We start from the raw sequence: 21,627 nt of genomic DNA, 5'->3' as shown, positions 1-21,627 counted from the left end.
CAAGTTGCTGGGTTCACAGAAATCCACAAGCCAATTTCCTGCTTCATTTCTGACCCCTCATTTCCTACTTTTGCATTCCAATCACCTATAATTATCAGCATGTTTTGTTTTGAAGTGTGATCAAATTCTTCTTGGATATTGGCATGAGCTTCTGATTTCATCTTTAGCATACAATTAGGAGTACAGACTTGAGTGAGCATTATGTTAATAGGTTTCTCTATAAGTCTCATCAATATTACTCGGTCAGACTTTACAGTGTAGCCCCTAAATGTCTTTCCTCTATCTCACCTCAGTAGTGAAGCCACTCCATTTCTTCTGAGTTTGTCATGTCCAGAGTAGAACACTTCATAGTTGTCTGACTGGAAATGTTCCATTCCAGTCCATTTTAGCTCACTAACACCAAGCACTGCAATGTTTAGGTGTTCCATTTCTTCCTTTATAATTTTCATTTCACCTTGGTTCATACTTGTTACATTCCATGTTCTAATTGAATGTGTTGTACAGCACTGTACTTTCCTTTTGCCTTTGTGCACATCAGCCACTAGACGTCCTTCTGGCTTTGGTCTAGCCAGCTATGTTATTAGCAACAATGCTATTCGCACTTGTCCTCTGCTCTTCCCAAGGAACTATTTGAGTACTCTCTGACCTGTAACTCTCCACCTTTCAGCACTATTTCATATTTCATTTTGAACTGTCTCATCATAGGGTTTTCAAGGTAAAATAAAATGGAAAAAATAAAAAGAAAAGAAAATGCAGCAGTGGTTTACCATTGTCTTCTGCTGTGCAGTGTAGGAGTCCAAACCACATGTGTCTGGGTCCATGATGTTGTATCACCAGAAAGACTCATACAAAATATAGATGCCCCTGTGGGTAGCAGAGATTGCTATACTAATATTAAACAAAATGGGCTGCAAGTCAAAGCCACTATGACAGGCAAAGAAAGATAGTCTATGATGACAAAAGGGTCAATTCACTAAAAAGATATAATAATTGTAAACAAATACATATCAGAGCTCAAAAACATATGATGCAAACATTGACAGAAATGAGAAGAGAAATAGATAGCTCTACAATAATACTAGGAGGCTTCAATATACTGGTACAACTTTAATAATGGATAGAAAAAACAGACAGAATATTAACAAGGAAATAGACGAATTGAAATTAATATATATATAAAACTTTCTCGTCAACAGCAGAATACACAATTTTCTCAAGTGCACATGGAACTTTCTATAGGATAGGTCACATATTAGACAACAAATCTGAATAAATATTAAAAGATTAAAATCATATAAGGTATCTTTTCTGATAACAATGGAATGATTCTAGAAATTAATAGAAGGAAAACTAAAAATTCAAAAACTTAACACCTTTTTAAAAATATGTTTTTAATAATTTCAGAGAAGAAGGGAGAGGGAGAGAGAGATAGAAACATCAATGATGAGAGAGAATCATTGATTGGCTGCCTTCTGCACGCCCCACACTGGGGATCAAGCCTGCAACCAGGACATGTACCCTGACCAGGAATTAAAATGTGACCTCCTGGTTCATAGGTTGATGCCCAACCACTAAACCATGCCAGCAGGGCAACACACTTTTGTTGTTGTTGTTAATCCTCATCTGAGAATATTTTTCCATTGATTTTTAGAGAAAATGGAAGAGAGAGGGAAAGACAGAGAGAAACATCGATGTGAGAGAAACACATCAATTGGTTGCCTTCTGCATGAGCCTTGATCAGGGCCCAGGCCGAGGAGGAACCTCCAACCGAGGTACGTGCCCCTGACTGGAATCGAACCCAAAATCCTTAGGTCCACAAGCCAATGCTCTATCCACTGAGCCAAATCAGCTAAGGCCGAGCAACACACTTTTAAACAAGCAAGGAGTCAAAGAAGAAATCACAAGAAAAATGTAAAAGCAAGAAAAATTAAAATGAAAACACAACATACCAAAATTTGTAGGATACAGCAAAAGCTGCCCTGGGACAGAAATTTATAGCTATGTTTATGTTAAAAAAGAATACATAACCCAAATCAACAACCTAAATCTGCACCTTAAAGAAATAGAAAAGTACTAAACCCAAAGCTACCAGAGACCAAAATAATAAAGAATATAATAGAGATAAGCAAAATAGTGACAAGAAAACCAATAGAAAAATTGATGAAATCAAAAGTGGGTCTTCAAATAAATCAATAAAATTGACAAATCTTTAGTTAGGCTAAGAAGAAAGGAAAGAAGAGTCAAATAACTAAGATAAAAAATGGGACAATACTACCAATTTTACAGATATAAAAAAGATTATAAGAGAGCAGTATTAAGTACTGTTATGTCAATAAATTGGATAACCTAGATGAAATGGATACAACCCTGGAAACACAACTTTAATACTAATAAATCTTAAAAATATCGATAGATATAATTAGTAAGGAGATTTTTAGCAGTAATCAAGAACCTCACAACAACAACAAAAAGCCCAAGATCAGATGGATTCACTATGAATGCTACCGAACATCCTATAAAATAAAAGCCTAATATGCAAATTGTTCAACCGGGAGTTCAACCGCTCACTATGATGTGCGCTGACCACCAAGGGGTGGCGCGGAACATGATGGGCATCGGTGATGCGGCACTGGCAGCAGGCGGCAGTGGAGGCGCTGCTGGCCCCAATCAGAGTGGGACCAGGGTGAGATGGTGAAGCAGGTGAGCAGGCGGTGTCAGGCCAAGGCGGGTGCAAGTGGGAGCCCGATTGACCTGCTGACTGACTGCCCTGCAACGGCAACCAGTGGCGGTGGTGGGGGTCGGGAGGGCAGGGCCGCTGTCCGGCTCCCAGGCACTGAGGGAGCCGGGCAGTGAGGAGGGACCAGCCCCATTGATCACCCCGCAGGTGAGATGGTGGAGCAGGTGAGCGGGTGGTGCCAGGCCACGGCGGGGTGCCTGTCAGGGCCGCAGGGCTTCGAGGCTGGGGGCACGAGCTGGGGCTGCGAGCTTGGAGGCACGAGTGGGGCCCGATCCCCACAGGCCACCCTGAGGAACCCCACCAGTGCACAAATTCGTGCACCAGGCCTCTAGTGTAAAAGTAAACACCAATCTTCCACAAACTCTTCCAAAAAAACTGAAGTGGAAGAAATACTTCCCAACTCAATCTATGAGGGCAGCATTAATTTAATACCAAAGCCATATAACATATCCAAAAATTAACTCAAAACAGATCAAAGATTTAAATGTCAGGCCTTCAAAATTATAAAACTCTTAGAAGAAAGCATAGGTAAAAAGTTCCATGACACTGGATTTGGCAATGATTTCTTGGATATGACACCAAAAGCACAAGAAATAATACCAAAAAAAGAGATGATTTGGATTTCAACTTTTGTGCATCATAGGAAACTATCAACAGCACAAAGATAACACATGGAATGGGAGAAATATTTACCAGATACTTAAGAATAAATCTAACCAAGGGGGTAAAAGACCTGTACTCAGAAAACTACAGGACACTGAAAAAAAGAGATAGAGGAAAATATAAACAAGAGGAATAATATATCATCTTCATGGATTGGTAGAATTAACATCACTTAAATGTCCATACTACCCAAAGCAATCTATAGATTCAATGAACTCTCTATTAAAATACCAATGGCATATTCCACAGATCTAAAACAAACACTCCAAAAATTATATGGAACTAAAAAAGACCCTGAATAGCCACAGCAATCTTGAGAAAGAAGAACAAAGTTGGAGGAATCACAATACCAGATATCAAGTTATGCTACAAAGCCACTCTACTCAAAACAGCCTGGTACTGGCACAAGAACAGGCATATAGACCAATGGAACAGAGAACCCAGAAACTGACCCAAACCATTATGCTCAATTAATAATTGATAAAGGAGGCAAAGGCATACAATGGAGTCAAGATAGTCTCTTCAATTAATGGTATTGATAAAATTGAACAGGTACATGCAAAAAATGAAACTAGACCACCAACTTACACAATACACAAGAATAAATTCAAAATAGATAAATGACATAACTGTAAATCATGAAACAATAAAAATCCTTGAAGAAAAGATAGCAAAATATCAGACATCTCAAATAGCAAAATTTTCACTGACACAACTCCTAGGGCAAGAGAAATAAAAAATAAACAAATGGGACTATCCTCTCTAACAAAGAGGGAATATGCTAATTGACCCTCACGCTGTCGCAAAGATGGCGGCACTCATAGCCAATAAGAAAGGAGTATGCTAATTGACTGCCCGGCCCTCAAACATGGCAGCACCCACAGCCAATAAGGAGGGAATGTGCTAATTGACTGCCACACCCTCAAAGATGGCAGCGCCCAGTCCCCTCAGCCCCGCCGGGGCAGAAGGTGCATGGCAAGGCCGGGCCGGCCACTCTGTGTGCATGCCTCCGGAGTCCCCCAGACCTCTCAGCCTCCCAGCTGCCCAGGGCCGCCCGAGGCGCAGGTAAACCAGGGCTGGCTGAGGCTTGCACTGCCGGCAGTGGTAGCAGCAGAGATGTGATGTGGTGTCACCTTCCCCTGATTGCTGGGTTGCCTCCCGCCCCTAAGGGCTCCCAGACTATGAGAGGGGGCAGGCCGGGCTGAGGGACCCCCCCTTCCAGTGCATGAATTTTCATGCAGCGGGCCTCTAGTATCAAAATAAAAAGCTTCTGCACAGCAAAAGAAACCAGCATCAAAATGAAAAGGGAATCCATTGTATAGGAGAAAATATTTGCCAATGATACCTCTGATAAGGGATTATTTTCCGAAATATATAAAATACTCATACAACTCAATAAAAGGGAGACAAATCCTATATAGTAAAGAGATAATATGCAAATTGACCCTCACACCCTCACACAAGATGGCCGCCCCATGTGGTCAAAGATGGCCGCCCCCATGTGGCCAAAGATGGCCGCAACAAGATGGCCAGCAGGGGAGGGCAGTTGGGAGCGACCAGGCCAGCAGGGGAGGCCAGTTAGGGGTGACCGGTCCTGCAGGGCAGTTGGGGGGGACCAGGCCTGCAGGGAAGGGCAGTTGGGGGGAAACCAGGCCTGCAGAGGAGGGCAGCTGGGAGAGACCAAGCCTGCAGGGGAGGGTAGTTAGGAGTGGCCAGGCCTGCAGAGAGGGCAGTTGAGGGTGACCAGCCCGCAGGGGAGAGCAGTTAGGGGCAACCAGTCCGGCAGGGGAGGGCCGTTTGGGGTGGCCAGCCTGCAGGGGAGGGCAGTTGGGGGTTACCAGGCCTGCAGGGGAGGGCAGTTGGGTGGGACCGGGCTAGCAGTGGAGGGTACTTGGGGGAGACCGGGCAGGCAGGGGAGGGAAGTTGGGGAAAACCAGGACAGCAGGGGATGGCAGTTGGGGGTTACCGGGTCAGCAGGGGAGGCCAGTTGGGGGCAATCGGGCTGGCAGGGGAGGGCATTTGGGGGCAATCTGGCCAGCAGGGGAGCAGTTAGGTGTCGATCAGGCTGGCAGGGGAGTGGTTAGGGGGTGATCAGGCTGGCAGGCAGGTGAACGGTTGGGAGCCAGCAGTCCCGATTGTGAGAGAGATGTTCCAGATTGGAGAGGGTGCAGGCTGGGCTGAGGGACACCCCCCCCCCCAGTGCAAAAATTTCGTGCAAGAGGCCTCTAGTAATCCAATTTAAAAAATGGACAGAGGACCTAAATAGACACTTCTCCAAAAAGGACATATAAATAGCCAAGTGACATATGAAAAAATGTTCAGAATCACTAATCATCAGAGAGATGCAAACTAAAATGACAGAGGTACCATCATCTCACACCCGCCAGAATGGCTATCATCAATAAATCAACAAGCAACAAGTGCTGGCAAGGATGTGGAGAAAAAGGAACCCTAGTATACTGCTGGTGGGAATGTAGACTGGTACAGCCACTGTGGAAAACAGTGTGGCCTTTCCTCAAAAAATTAAAAATGGAACTGCTATTTGACCCAGTGACCCCACTTCTAAGAATATATCCTTAGAAACCCAAAACACCAATCAGAAAGAATATATGCACATGTATGTTCAAAGTAGCGTTATTTCCAATAGCTAATATTCGGAAACAGCCCAAGTGCCCATCAGTAGATGTAATGGATAAAAAACATACAAACTGTGGTAGATTTACAAAATGGAATATTATGCTGCTGTAAAAAAAAGAAGGATCTCTTACCCTTTGAGACAGCATGAAAGGGCCTGGAGAATATTATGCTAAGTAAAACAAGTCAGTTAGAGAAAGACAAGTATCACATGATCTCACTTACATGTGAAAACTTATGAACAAAATAAACTGACAAACAAAAAATAGATCCAGAGACATGGAAGCATGCAACAGACTGAGTTCCTGAGGGGAAGGGGGGAAAAAGAGATCTACCAAAGAATTTATATGCATGTATGCATAACCCATGGACACAGACAATAGTGGGGTGAAGGCCTGGGAAGGGAACGGGAGTAGAGAGGAGAGGGGCCAATAAGGGGGAAAAGGGGGGCATCTGTAATGCTTCCAACAATAAAGATAAATTTAAAAAAAAAAATCTTGGGCATTGAAGTCAGATTAATCTGTGCTCAAATTCCAGCTTTGCTACTTACTATCTGTGTAATTTGGTTGCTTAACGTTTCTGAGCCTCCTTTTTTGTCTTTAAATTGAGGTAAAATATATCAATTGGGGAGGAAAAGACTATTATAAAAATAACACAGAAAGATTAACATTTCAAAAACAGACTATGCAAATTAGTTAAAAACAAATCTGAGCTTCTAATGTTACATAAATGTCAGGCATAATAACAAAAAAAAAATTGCAAATTTGTCCACGTATTTTAATTTTAGAGAAAACAAGAGAAAGAGGGAGAAGGAATTCCACTTTATCCTAGGTTTCGCTTTCCTGAATTTCATTTAACTGGGGTCCCAGTTACCAGTGTTCAACCACGATCTGAAAATAATAAGTGGAAAATTCCAGAAATAAGCAATTCATATGTTATAAATAGTGCACTGTCCAGAGTAGCATCATGAAATCTCACACCATCTTGCTCCAACTCTCTTGGTACCATCCCTTTTCTCAGTGTATCTATGCTGTATATGCTCCTGGCCCATTACTGTCTCTTGGTAGCCAGCTAGGTTATCAAATTGACTGTCAGAATTGCAGTATTTTACTTAATAACAGCCCCAAAGTGCAAGAGTAGTGATAGTGGCAGTTCGGTTTTGCCAAAAAGAAGCAGTAAACATCTTCCTTTATGTGAAAAGGTATGCATGTACAGGAAAAAAAAAAAAAAAGGAGTATATATAAGATCGGTATAATCTGTGGTTTCTGGCACCCACTGGGTATCTTGGAACATATACCTTGTGGACACAGGGAAACTACTGTAGTAAGAGGAGGCTATAAGAGGAGGCTATAAAGTATAGGTACTCCATGTTACAAATGATAATTCTATCACACAAGCCACCCTTACTATTGCTTCTACCTCTGAATTTCTAATACTTTTCCCTAAAGTACTTTTAAAAGGCACCTAGTAGTGCCTGTGTTATTTGTTAAACAAAATGAAAGGAAGAAAATATTTTGCTGTCCTATTCCACAGATGTGAGTTATATATAATCTCTGCAAAGTATTCAAAAATCTGTATTTATAAGAAGCACCTATGACTGATTCTGTTGCAGCCTAGCTCTTGAAAGAAATGTGAAATGCTAAAATTGTTTCTGGAAAGTTGGACGATGAATCTTAGATGAGTCTATGAAGCACTGCCACCTCCCTAAAAAGTTGATATAAGAAGAGTGGAGATTTGTAAATAGTAGTATAGAAAAAGTACTTTATCAATATCAAAATTGCCTAGAGTTGAGATAGAGCTCAATTTCTCTTTCCCTTCCCAAAAAATACTTAGATGACTCCAGCACTTAATATACTTACTCTATAGGATCCAGTAGAGTAGCACAGTTCAGCTACATTATAATTAAATAGGTTTTTGGAAACTCTTCACTCATATGTAACAACGTTTCTAAGGAAAAAATGGATTCTAATTTCCAAAGAAAAATCTCAGAAACAAATTTTCAAAGTACTACCTACCCATTATTAAGTTTGGAATCGTACATATAACTCCTGAGTACTAATTTATACTATTATTATGCTAACAGTGAAATTAGCTGGATTACTACATAGAATTCTACCAAAGCATATATTTATAATAGGTCTTTCTGACATTAGACCCTAAAATATTAAGTCCATAACCTTAACATTTTTCCTATGCAGCATCTAGTTCCTATTATTGAAATTTTCAAAGAATGTTCTTTAAAATCCTCTAAGTTTATAAAATATTACTTTTTAAATTTTCAATTTTTTTAATTTACAGCTTTTATTTAAAGCTTCTCTACAGAAAACACTAACATGTTATTTTAAAATCTTATAAATACCCAAGTTAGAGGAATCACACTACTTGATTTCAAGACTACTACTAAGCTAGTTATCAAGACAAGTGTGGTATTGGTAAAAAGACAGACACACCAATCACTGAAACAATTACAATCCAAAAATAAACCCACACAATATAAAGTCTACTGATACTTACAAAAGTACAAAGATATTGAATAGACAAAGGATATTCTTTTCAGTAAAAGATACTAGAACAATTGGATATTTGCATCCACATGCAAACAAATGAATCTCAACCTTCAATCTATACCATACCTTATACAAAAATAGATCAGAAATCTAAATGTAAAATATAAAATTATAAACTTCTAAAAGAAAATGTAGGAGAAAATCTTTGTGACTTCAGGTTAGGCAAAGATCTCATAGATACAACATCAAAAGAATGACTCAAAAAAATTTTAATGAACTGGACTTGATCAAAATTTAACACTTGCTTTGCAAAGACAAACCTGGAAAAAGTGTGTGAGAACTTATTTTCAAATCACATATCTGGAAAAGAGCTTGTATTCATAACATCTAAAGAACTCTCAACACCAGACAATAGGAAAACAAACACTTTGAACAGTCTTTGCAGAGTGGCCATGGTTTCCTGCTTCAACCCAGTGGTTCTCAACCTTTTTAATGCCGCGACCCTTTAATACCGTTCCTCATGTTGTGGTGACCCCCAACCATAAAATTATTTTCGTTACTACTTCATAACTGTAATTTTGCTACTGTTATGAATCATAATGTAAATATCTGTGTTTTCCGATGGTCTTAGGCGACCCTGCTAGCAGTTCTCAACCTGTGGGTCGCGACTGTAGAGCACTGCTGTAGAGCCTAAGACCATCGGAAAACACAGATATTTACATTACGATTCATAACAGTAGCAAAATTACAGTTATGAAGTAGCAACAAAAATAATTTTATGGTTGGGGGTCACCACAACATGAGGAATTGTATTGAAGGGTCGCGGCATTAGAAAGGTTGAGAACCCCTGGTAGACAGAACCCAGGGCTTGACCATCCCAGCCGCTGCCCAGATCCAGCCTCTGCCACCTCCTCTCAGTGCCCTTGGACATCCCAAGGCCCTCACCACCACTCCAGCGCTGCACAGCCACCTCTCCTTGGCTGCCAGAAGCTAATTCCAGCAGGTCATAAATGCAAGAAGTTCATCAAAAGATTGGTGGACCTTGAGCCTTCAGCAAGGGCTGGAAAATACATATTATTGCCTGTTGGAAATGGCTAAGGGCATTTCCCCAAACCTGAAAAGTATGCATTAATGATTGCTTGCTGCCAAAGAGCTGAGGGCATTTCAATCTACATGTTATCGCCTCCTGCTGGCCTAAAACCTGAACAGCCATAGGCAGTTCCTCCAATCTGACAATGGATTCTGTATACTAAACCTTGCCTTTGATATGTATATCTACCTTGCTTTAGGACAATTTGTGTTAATAAAAAGCAAGGGGTCCAGAGAGACAGGAGAACTTGGTTCCTGTAGCCAAGCTCCTCTGGCTCCCCAAAATGCCTTCCAAATTTATGTTTAGTCTCTGGACTCTTTAATAATTTACACGCAGCCCTTCTCCAGATTCCTAAACCCTTCTAGATGCTGGACAAGATCCCCAGCATTACTTAGCTGCCAACCATGACAACGACCAAGTCCACCTCCCAGGTGAGCCAGAACTACCACCAGAACTCGGAGGCCGCCATCAACCGCTGGATCAACCTGGAGTTCTACGCTTCCTATGTCTACCTGTCCATGTCTTGCTACTTTGACCAGGATGATGTGGCTTTGAAGAATTTTGCCAAATATTTTCTTCACCAATCTCATGAGAGAGAACATGCTGAGAAACTGATGAAGCTGCAGAACCAACAAGATGGCTGAATCTTCCTTCAGGATATCAAGAAACCAGACCGTGCGTGATGCCTGGGAGAATGGGCTGAATTGCAATGGAGTGTGCATTACACTTGGAAATGAAAGTGTATCAGTCACTACTGTACTTCCACAAACTAGCCACTGACAAAAATGACTCTCATTTGTGTGACTTCATTGAGACGCACTACAGAATGAGCAGGTGAAATCCATCAAAGAATTGGGTGACCACATAACCAACTTACACAGGGAGGCCTCTAAAACTGACGTGGCAGAATATCTCTTTGACAAGCACACCTTGGGAAAGTGATGAGAGCTAAGCCTTAGGCTGACTTCCCGTAGCCAAGGAAGTAACTTCCCTGGTCATCAAAGCAATATGTGCATGTTGGAGTTGCCTTTACCTTTTCTATAACTGGTACCACACCATGTCTTTCATTTATATCATTCCTTCAAATAAAGTAATTTGGTACCCTTCCCCCAAAAAAGAAAACAAACACTTTGGAAAAGAATTTGACAGCTCCTTAAAACGTAATATGACTACAATTCCACTTCTAGGTATATACCCAAGATAATTTAAAACATATGCCCACAAAATACTTATATATGAACTAGAGGCCGGGTGCACGAAATTCGTGTTGGGGGGGGGGGAGGGGAGGGAAAGGGAGGTCCCTCAGCCCAGCCTGCATCCTCTCGCAATCTGGGACCCCTCGGGGGATATCCAACTGCCCCTGCGGGATCAGGCCTAAACTGGCAGTTGGACATCCCTCTCTCAATCTGGTACTGCTGGCTCCTGTTTGCCTGCCTGCCTGCCTGATCGCCCCTAACCACTCTGCCTGCCTGATCACCCCTAACTGCTCACCTGCCTGCCTGCCTGATCACCCCTAACTGCTCGCCTGCCTGCCTGAATGCCCCTAACCGCTCGCCTGCCTGCCTGAATGCCCCTGACCACCTTTGCCTGCCTGCCTGATCACCCCTAACACCTCTGCCTGCCTGCTTGATCACCCCAATGCCTCTGCCTGCCTGCCTGATCACCCCTAACTGCTTGCCTGCCTGCCTGCCTGATCACCCCTAACTGCTCGCCTGCCTGCCTGACCACCCCTAGCCGCCTCTGCCTCAGCCCCCACCGCAGCGGCTTCATCCAGGACATCCGGAATGACATCCAGAAGGTCGTTTGTCTGTCCAATCTAATTAGCATATTACACTTTTGTTATTATAGATACTCATAGCAGCATTACCCATAAAAGCCAAAAAGTAGAAATAACTTAAATGTCCACCAACTGAATGAAGGATAAACAAATGTGATGTATTCATAAAATGGAATATTCTTAAATCATAAAAAGTAATGAATACTGATACATGCTACAACATGGATGAACCTCAAAAATATGTTAAGTGAAAAAAGAAACCAGAAATGAAAGGCCTTGTATGTTGTATGATTCCATTTAAATGAAATATTCAGAATCGGCAAATCCATCGAAACAAAGTAGATTAGTGGTTGCCAGAGGTGGAGTGGAGGAAGATTACGAATTTATAGTGACTATTAATGGGTATGAGGTTTATCTTGTGGGTGATGAAAATGTTCTAGAATTATTTTTTTGTATGTATCTTTCCAATTTTCCTAACACCATTCATTGAAGAGACTGTCTTGACTCCATTGTATGCTCTTGCTTCCTTTGTCAAATATTGAGCATAATGGCTTGCATCGATTTCTGGGTTCTCTGTTCTATTCCATTGGTCTATATGTCTGTTCTTGTGCCAGTACCAGGCAGTTCTGAGAACAGTGGCTTTGTAATACAGCTTGATATCTGGTATTATGATCCCACCTGCTTTGTTCTTCTTTCTCAGGATTGTTGCAGCTATTCGGGGTCTTTTTTCATTCCATATGAATTTTTGGAGAGTTTGTTCTAGGTCTGTGAAATATGTCATTGGTATTTTAATGTGGATTGCATTGAATCTATAGATTGCTTTGGGTAGTATGGACATTTTAATGATGTTGAATCTACCAATCCATGAACACAATATATTCTTCATTTGTTTATGTCTTCCTCTCTTTTTTCAATGCCCTATACTTTTCCAAGTACAGGTCTTTTACCTCCTTAGTTAAATTTATTCCTACGTATCTTAATTTTTTTGTTGCAATGGTAAATAGAATTGTTTTTAGTTTCTCTTTCTGTGAGTTCATTATTGGTGTATAAAAAAGCCAAAGATTTCTGGGTGTTAATTTTATATCCTGCTACATTGCTGAATTCATTTATTAAGTATAGTAGTTTTTTGACGGAGTCTTTAGGGTTTTCTATGTACAATATCATGTCATCTGTGAATAATGACAGTTTTATTCTTCTTTTCCAATTTGGATGCCTTTTATTTTTCTTCTTGTCTGATCACTATGGCTAGCACTTCCAGTACTAGGTCAAACAAGAGCAGTGAAAGTGGGCATCCCTGTCTTGTTCCTGTTCTTAAGGGAAATGATTTTAGTTTTTGCCCATTGAGTATGATGTTAGCTGTAGGTTTGTCATGTAAGGCTTTTATTATGTTGAGGTATGATCCCTCTATTCCCACTTTGCTGAGAGTTTTTATCAGGAATGGGTGTTGGATTTTGTCAAATGCTTTTTCTGAATCAATTGATATGATTGTGGTTTCTGTCTCTCAATTTGTTTATGTGATGTGTCACGTTTATTGATTTGCGAATATTGTACCAGCCTTGCATCCCCAGAATAAATCCCACTTGGTCATGGTGTATGATCTTTCTAATGAAACTAGACCACCAACTTACAACATACACAAAAATAAACTCAAAATGGATAAAGGACTTAAACGTAAGATGGGAAACCATAAATATCTTAGAAGAATCCATAGGCAGCAAAATATCAGACATATGTCGTTGCAATATCTTTACCCATACAGCAGCTCCTAGGACAATGGAAACTAAGGAGAAAATAAACAAATGAGATTACATAAAAATAAAAGGCTTCGGAACAGCAAAAGAAACCATCAACAAAACAATAAGAAAGCCCACTGCATGGGAGAACATATTTGCCAATGTTATATCTGATAAGGGCCTAATCTCCAAAATTTACAGGGAACTCATACAACTTAACAAAAGGAAGATAAACAATCCAATCAAAAAATGGGCAAAGGACTTAAATAGACACTTTTCAAAAGTGGACATAAAAAAGGCCAAGAGACATATGAAAAAACATGCTCAAAGTCACTAATCATCCGAGAGATGCAAATCAAAACGAGAATGAGGTACCATCTCACACCTGTCAGAATGGCTATCATCAACAAATCAACAAATGACAAGTGCTGGCAAGGATGTGGGGAAAAAAAGAACCTTCGTGCACTGCTGGTGGGAATGCAGACTAGTGCAGTCACTATGGAAAACAGTATGGAGTTTCCTCAAAAAATTAAACCCAGTAATCCCACTTCTAGGAATATATCCCAAGAAATCAGAAACACCAACCAGAAAGGATATATGCACCCCTATGTTCATAGCAGCACCATTTACAATAGCTAAAATTTGGAAACAGCCTAAGTGCCCATCAGCATATGAGTGGATTAAAAAACTGTGGTACATCTACACAATGGAATACTATGCTGCTATAAAAAAAAAAAGGAATTCTTACCATGTGCAACAGCATGGATGGACCTGGAGAGCATTATGCTAAGTGAAATGAGCCAGTCGGAGAAAGATAAATATCACATGATCTTACTCATTTGTGGAATATAATGAACAACATAAACTGATCAACTAAAACAGATCCAGAGACATAGAAGCATGGAACAGATCATCGAGCCTCAGAGGGAAGACAGGGGTTAAGAGATCAAGCAGCCGAAACTGGTTTGGCTCAGTGGATAGAGAGTCAGCCTGCGGACTGAAGGGTCCCAGGTTCGATTCCGGTCAAGGGCATGTACCTGGGTTGCGGGCACATCCCCAGTAGGGGGTGTGCAGGAGGCAGCTGATCGATGTTTCTCTCTCATCGATGTTTCTAACTCTCTATCCCTCTCCCTTCCTCTCTGTAAAAAATTAATAAAATATATTTAAAAAAAAAAAAAAAGAGATCAAGCAGCCCTGGCTGCTTTGGCTCAGTGGATGGACCGCTGGCCTGCAGACCAAAGGGTCCCGGATTCGATTCCGGTCAGGGGCGTGTATCTCGGTTGCAGGCTTGTCCCTGGCCTGGACCCTGGTCAGGGCTCATGCGGGAGGCAACCAATTGATGTTTCTCTCTGGCTTACCGTCTCTCTTCCACTCTCTAAAGGTCAATGGAAAGGTATCCTTGGGTGAGGATTAAAAAAAAAGAGATCAACCAAGACTCCCGTGCATATAAGCGTAACCAAAGGACACAGACAGTAGGGTGGCGGGGACATGTGCTGGTGAGGAGTGGGTATGGAGAGATCAATGGGGGGAAAAGGAGACATGTGTAATACTTTCAATAATAAATAATTTTTAAATGTTCTAGAATTAGACATTGTTGATAATTGCACAATGTTGTGACTATACTAAAAAACACTATGCATGTTAAAAGGGTGAATTTAAAATGTGAATATCAATAGAAATAGAAAAAAAATTAAATAAGCAAAAGACGAACAGACACTTCAACGGAATATACAAACAGCAAAGAACAAGAAGTTCAACAACTTCAATTACTAAGGGAGTAAAAATTAAAACCATAACACTTTATCACTATGTACCTATTAGAATGGCAAAAAAAAAAAAGATTTTTTAAGTGACACTACTAAGTGCTAGAAAGGGTACAGAGCAATTAAGCACTAGTACAATGCTGGGGAGACCGCAAAATGTAAAGCTACTCTGAAAAGCAGTTTCATTGCCTCACATAAATTAAATACACACTTACCATATGACCTTGAAATCCCACTTTTAGGTATTTATCCAATGAAATAAAAATTTATGATCACATGAAAACCAGTACATGAATATTTATGGCAGCTCTTCATAATTACCAAAAATTGAAATGTCCTTCAACCCATGAAGAGATAAACATTTATAGTACAATCATACAATGAAAGTACTACTAAATAGTATAAGAATGAAATGCTGATGCATGCAACACATGGGTGATTCTCAAATTCATTTTACATAAGAAGTTAAGTAAAAGGAGTGAAACTAAAAGACGCCAGACCCCAAAAGCCACATCATATAATTCCATTTACATGGCACTCTAGAGAAAAACCAAACTGTAGGGATAGAGACAGAACAGTGGTTCCCAGAGGAAGGGTGGGGGCTGGGTGCAATGGATTGCAAAAGGGCAGCAGAGGGAATTTGGGAGTCTTGTTGGAACTCTTCCCTATCATGACAGATGGTGTATACACGTCTCTGCATTTGTCAAGACACATAGTACTGTACATCACAAGAGTGAATTGTAATGTATGTAAATTTTAAATAATCAAATCCCAGGTCAAATCACACTCCACACAAACCTCCACTTTGTATGTAGAATCAAACTTCCACTATAAATCAAAGTATACCACAAAATATTCTTATGGCTTCCTTCTGAGGTAGGTGGAGACACGTTTTACTATTTTAACTTTGCAAATGAGAAGCAGCACAGATGAAACAATATGCAAGTTTCTGTTACTAATCAGTGATGCTGACCTAGCACTATGTCCCTAGTTCTTGTAGGCTATTATGGTACGAGGTACCAAGATTAGTAAGTAACAAGAGGTCTTCTTTATGATTACACTATGTCATAAAGGGAAAAAATCAAGATTAAAAAGTATTTTAGAAGAAGTCTGAAAGTGTGTGCATATTCAAGAATCGTTAATTTATTAAATACACACACACACACACACACACACACACACACACACACACACTATTCACAAACACCAAAAAAAATAATAATAACCCTAACCTTGGTCTGGGAGATTCATTTCATAAAGAAAAGGAATCTGATTTCTAAGGGCATATTACAAAAATGAAAGCACTGAAAATGAGACTTTAAATAAGGTAGAGCACTAGAGTAAACAGATGCGAAGTAAAGCTTCATCCTTCACTATCTAAGCAACAACGTTAAGCGCAGGTTCATCCCCATCTTTTGCAGATCTGACAGGTTGCACAGCTGCACCTGTTTCTTTAAAAAGTCAGTAATTCTCTCCAACCCACAACCCCAAAGCCTCACAAACCTACTAGTAAGACATTCTGGGTCAGATTGTGAATTGAAAACACACAACCACCCCTTTGAGTTATTACGCACAGGAGTTTCACTTTTTCTTATCAGCCGAATCCAGCCGAGCAACCCGGGCTCCGTGGCCCGAGCACACACCCCGGTCTGGCAACACCCAGAGGCTGGGGCAGGACGGAAGAGGGCGTCTTTGGTCACAGCGTGTTGCCTTCACGTGCGAGGCGGCGTGCGACACTCCCGGGCCCTCCGTCATAGCCCAAGAGGGGAATGACAGGGAAGAGACCAAGCACAGGTATGCCTGGCTGCCTCCCCTCACCCAGCTCCGCTGCAGCCGGGCCACGAGAGGACGAATCTGAACTTCCAGACCCACAGAGTCCAACTACGGGACCCTCGGCCACACGGCTCGAAAAAAGAGGGCCTTTCCACCCAGCACCCACGACGCCTTCCCCTCCTGCCAAAAAATAAACAACTCGTGGGCGAAGGCCTGGAACTGCCGCCCGGCTTTACGTAATTTGACCCCGGAGGGCGGTGGCAGGTGGCGACGCCGGGCAAGCCGGGGGCCTGAGGACCCAAAAAGGTAGGGCCCCGCTCGCGCAATGAGAGGCCAGGAGGGAGGCAGGACTGAGGGACGGCGACCGTCTCTTTACCTCCCCAGATGCCCAGAGTGAGCTGGGACGTGTCCAGGTTCACCACATAGTCCCCCAAGAACCGGTTCAACACATCCACGACCACCGACTCGAACACCATCTTCCTCCGCTGCGGTGGACACGGAGGCCGCCCCCAGCGCTCCTGCTTCTGACGAGGGTCCTCCCGCACCCTTTCCTCGAGGCCGCTCGGTTCACCCGCTCCCGGGCAGCTCCGACCCCAGAGTAGCCCGTGCGGGACCCGCAGCCCCGCCTTCAGGCGGGCAGGGGCGGAGGCGGCCGCTCGGCGACGCGTGCGCAGCTCGGAGGAAGGGCGGGGGCGGAGCGAGACGCGGGCGGGACGGGGAGCCACCGCGGCTGCGCCGCCGCCTCTTCAAGAGCTCCTCTTCCGTCTCCTCCCCCATCGCCTGGCAACGGGGCGGAGTTTTCCCGACTCCGACCCCGCCCCCACCTGGAAACTAGTAGGCCGTCTTGGTGGGCGGGGGCGGGGCGGTTCGCCCTGCAGGGAAAGGCCCACCCCCTATCTAGGAGAAGAAACCCCTTCCCCCCCAAGCGCTTGGACCTGGAGGTCCCGCACTTAAAAAGTAAGGCGGGATGGATTCCAGCACTTTCGCTGTTAGGTATTTTGATGGTTGTTCTGGGGAGCACCCCTGCCATTGTTACAGGTTCGGAGGCAGGGGCGCCTGGCTTTGCTGGCTTCCTGTGTCCCACCAGCCTAAATGTCTGCATGCCTGTAACTGCTACCGCAGCTCACTTAATTTACCGGCTACAAATCGTGAATAAACTCGGGGGGTGGGGGGAAGGGAACAGTGAACTAGACACATTAGCTCCCTGTTCTAGAAGTGGCAATGGTGGGTGATACAGAAATTTAAATTCTGCGCCCCTTTCCCTGCATCTGAGATAGCACTATATTTTTATAAAAAATGCAGAGCCGCCTTTCATCCCATAGAGAGTGCCTTCAGATTCAGAGTTAAAGAAATCAGCCATGAATAAGAGCTAACAAGTTTGTGAGCAAGGTCCCAACCTTGGTGGAGAATCCATATAGAGATGTGTGAACTTTCCAAAGTTTGCCAAAAGACACGAACAGACATTTCCTGAAAATGATATACACATGGCACATAAGCACATGAAAATATATTCAATATTATTAGCCATTGAGAAAATGAAAAAAACCACACATGAGTTATCACTATCACTACATACCTATCAAAATGGTTAAAAAAGAATAAGTGTTAATACCAAATACTAGCGAAGATGCAGGAAAAAAATGGTTCATTCATGCATTATTGGGAATGTGCAATGGTACAGCCACTCTGAAAAACAGTTTGCCAGTTTCTTTTTTAAAATAATTTCATAAGCTTGTGTCTACCACACAAACCAGCAATTGTATTCCTGGACATAACCCCATAGAAATGTAAACCTGTATATACACAAAACTTGTATATGAATGTTTATAGTGGCTTTATTCATAATAGCCAAACACTGGAAACAACCCAAATGTTTTTGAACAGATGAATAGTTAAACAACCTGTATGTAGTACATCCATACCATAGAATACTACTCAGCAATAAAAAGAAATGAACTATCCGTACATGCAATAATTTAGGTGGAACGAGGGACATTATGCTTAGTAAAAACTGTATAATTCTATTTATAAAACACTCAAACAAATTTAGAGACAAAAAATAGGTTAGCAATTGCTAATGGTTAGGTATGGGGAGGAGGGATGAGTTGGGTGTAGCTACAAATGGATAGCAGGAAGGAGCCTTGTGTTTATGGAACATTTCTGTATCTTGATTGTGGTAATGGTTACATAAAATTGCATAACACTATACACACACACACACACACACACACACACACACACACAAATGAGTGCATATAAAATTGGTGAAATCTGAATTAGCTCTATGGATGATACCCATGTCTTTATTTCCTGGTTTTGATACTGCACTATAGTTATGCAAGGTGTTATCGTTGGGGGAAACTGGGTTAAAGGTATATGGGACCTCCCTGGAAATTTTTTTGCAACTTTCTATGAATCTATAGTTATTTTGAAATAACTTTTTAAAGGCTCTGCTACCTTGGGGCCTAGTAGGGGCTGCCCCAGAGCATGATATGAGCCTGAGAGCTAAGAGATTCTACATGATGCTTTGCTTTTTTGTCCCTGTGCATGGTACTTGGTAAAATTTTCAAAAAGGAAAAGTATCTGTATATGATACCTTATCAGAACACATTAAAATATCAATTACTCTGTGGTCCCCAGTAAAATATTAGAGAGAGAGAGAGATGTATAATAAGGGATTTTCAAGCACCTTCCTCTGGCTCTAAGAAAATGACGGAGCACTTCCCTACATGAAGCGGAGTCCCAAGTGCTGATGTCCATCAGTGTTGCTGATCCCAGATTTTCACATGACTGATTCTTGTCATTCAGGTGTCTACCCAAATATCACCTAATTATAAAGGTGGACCCTGACTGCTCAGTCTCAAGCAGCCAGCAGTCACACTGTCATATTCACCTTATTTATCACTCTCTGAAATTATCTTCCATACTAGTGGCCTGGTACACAAAATTCGTGCACATTAAAAAGGGATTAATTAGAGGAAATAATTTAATATTGTTATTTGCCCTTTCTCTGTAATAGAAGTGTCAGAGATGAAAGAAAATTTGTAAAATGTATATGAAAACCTTCCTCCTGTCAGAGTCTGGGTTGCACCATGGGACCCAGAGTCAAGTCCCCGCCCACCCACATGTGCCTCAAAATCACGTGAGACCCAGACCTGGCCCCCCACCCCCGATTGGGCTAGATCCAGACCCTGCCAGTCCCACCCTTGTCAAGCCCTGCCAGGCAGGGGACGTAGCCTCAGGTCCCTTGGCCCGGCATCAGGACAGGGGGTGTGGCCTGAGATCCCCCAGCCCAGACCGGGGTGGGGGGAGTGCCTCCAGGTCCCCTGTCAAGCCCCGCTGGGTAGGGGGCATGGCCTGAGGTCTCACGTCAAGACCCGCCAGGCGGGGGGGGGGGGGCGCAGCCTCAGGTCCCCCGGCCCAGCACCAGGAGGGGGGCACAGCCTCAGGTCCCCTGTCAAGCCCCACTGGCAGGGGGGTGCAGCCTCAGGTCCCCCGTCAAGCCCCGCTGGGCAGGGGGGCGCAGCCTGAGTTCCCCCGACCCAGCACTCGGGGTGCACCTTGAATCTTCAGACTGTTTGAATCAGACCGGACCTTTGAAAAGACCCAAACCAACATATCAAGCCCCGCTGAGTGGGGAGCATGGCCTGAAGTCCCCTGTCAAGCCTCACCAGGCAGGGAGGTGCAGCCTCAGGTCCCCTGGCCCGGTGTTGGGGCGGGGGTTGCAGCCTGAGGTCCCCCAGCCTGGTGCCAGGGTGGGAGGCACAGCCTGAAGTCCCCTGTCAAGCCCCACCTGGTCGGGGGCGCGGCCTGAGGTTCCCCGGCCTGGCGCTGGGGCGGGGGGAGCAGCCTGAGGTCCCCTAGCCCAGCACCAGGACAGGAAGTGCACCTTGAGGTCCCCTGTCAAGCCCTGCCCGGTGTGGGGCGTGGTCTGAGGCCCCACGGGGGTGAGGGAGGGCGTAGCCTCAGGTTCCTGCTGATTGCTCATTAAGGCTCCTTATGGGAACTTGGCTTCAGCTGTGGGCATAGCCATCTTATGATGGAGTGATGGGCAATTAGCATATTCCCTCTTTATTAGATAGGTTAGGGTTTTTAAATTTCTGTATCACCCACCATTGCCACTTCTAGAACAGGGAGCTAATGTGTCTAGTTCACTGTTGTATCACCATACCTGCATGAACACTTGACACATAATAGGTTTTTCAATACATATTTGTTGAAAGAATGAACAAATGTTGGATATGAAGCCACCACCAACACTCACAAGACCAAACATACCACCAGAGAAGTAGACTGACTGGAGGAAAGACTATTCAATTCAGTGGGTACAAAAGCAAACAAGGAGACAGGTTTTGATTGTGGAGTGAAGTTGCAGCCCAGGAGCAGGGGCATTGGAGCCTGGCTGGGGCCTACCTACCACTGCAGTGGGAGAGAGAAACGATGTATGTGGCAAGCAAGACCCTAGATCCAGAATTAAGGTCCTGTTGGCAGGACCAAGGTGAATGGATCCAAGGAGGCCAATCTAATCTCCAACGAGCACCCTGAAGGATCCTTCCAAATGTAAGACAGATCTTCTGAACATAAGTCAGATCATGTCATTTCTGTACTCCATAACTGCCCACATCACCATGGTAATGGCCACAGCCCTTACAATGGTAGATAAGGCCCTACCTAAGAGGCCTTCCCCTCTACCCTGCCCTTATCTAGAACGCTCTTTCCTCAAATATTTGCATGACTCACTCCATGTGTCTTTGCTCTCTTGTCTTTTTTTATTTTTTCAGCCCTTTCCTGAACAGCCGGGTTGAAATTGATACCTGTTCTCTTCCTACCCCTCAGCACTCCTGTCACCTTCACTGCTTTTATCTTTCCTGAGAGCACTTACCTAACATGCTATTTTTTTGGACTTATTTCCTTCTTGTCCATCTCTCTCTCCCCACTGTAGTGTATATA

General features: G+C 43.1%; 1 protein-coding gene and 1 pseudogene across 3 annotated transcripts in view; one reads left to right on the top strand and one right to left on the bottom strand.

Moving 5' to 3' along the window:
* The window catches only part of VPS13A (vacuolar protein sorting 13 homolog A), a 238,608-nt gene extending 221,267 nt beyond the window's left edge, over window positions 1-17,341 (bottom strand). For both annotated transcript variants that reach the window (XM_080670231.1, XM_080670232.1), the window contains exon 1: window positions 17,054-17,341. In XM_080670231.1, the coding sequence (XP_080526357.1) occupies window positions 17,054-17,153 (100 nt within the window). In that variant the 5' untranslated portion in view covers window positions 17,154-17,341. The remainder of the gene's footprint in view (window positions 1-17,053) is intronic.
* On the top strand, window positions 10,036-10,583 carry LOC308249548 (ferritin heavy chain-like; annotated as a pseudogene). The gene has a single exon. The product of its transcript is annotated as a ferritin heavy chain-like (transcript).
* Window positions 17,342-21,627: the final 4,286 nt, after the last annotated feature.

Source organism: Plecotus auritus (assembly GCF_963455305.1).
Source record: "Plecotus auritus genome assembly, chromosome: 5".
Lineage (NCBI taxonomy): Eukaryota > Metazoa > Chordata > Mammalia > Chiroptera > Vespertilionidae > Plecotus > Plecotus auritus.
The sequence above is the reverse complement of the archived record's forward strand: the minus strand, read 5'-3'. Positions and strand labels throughout refer to the sequence as shown.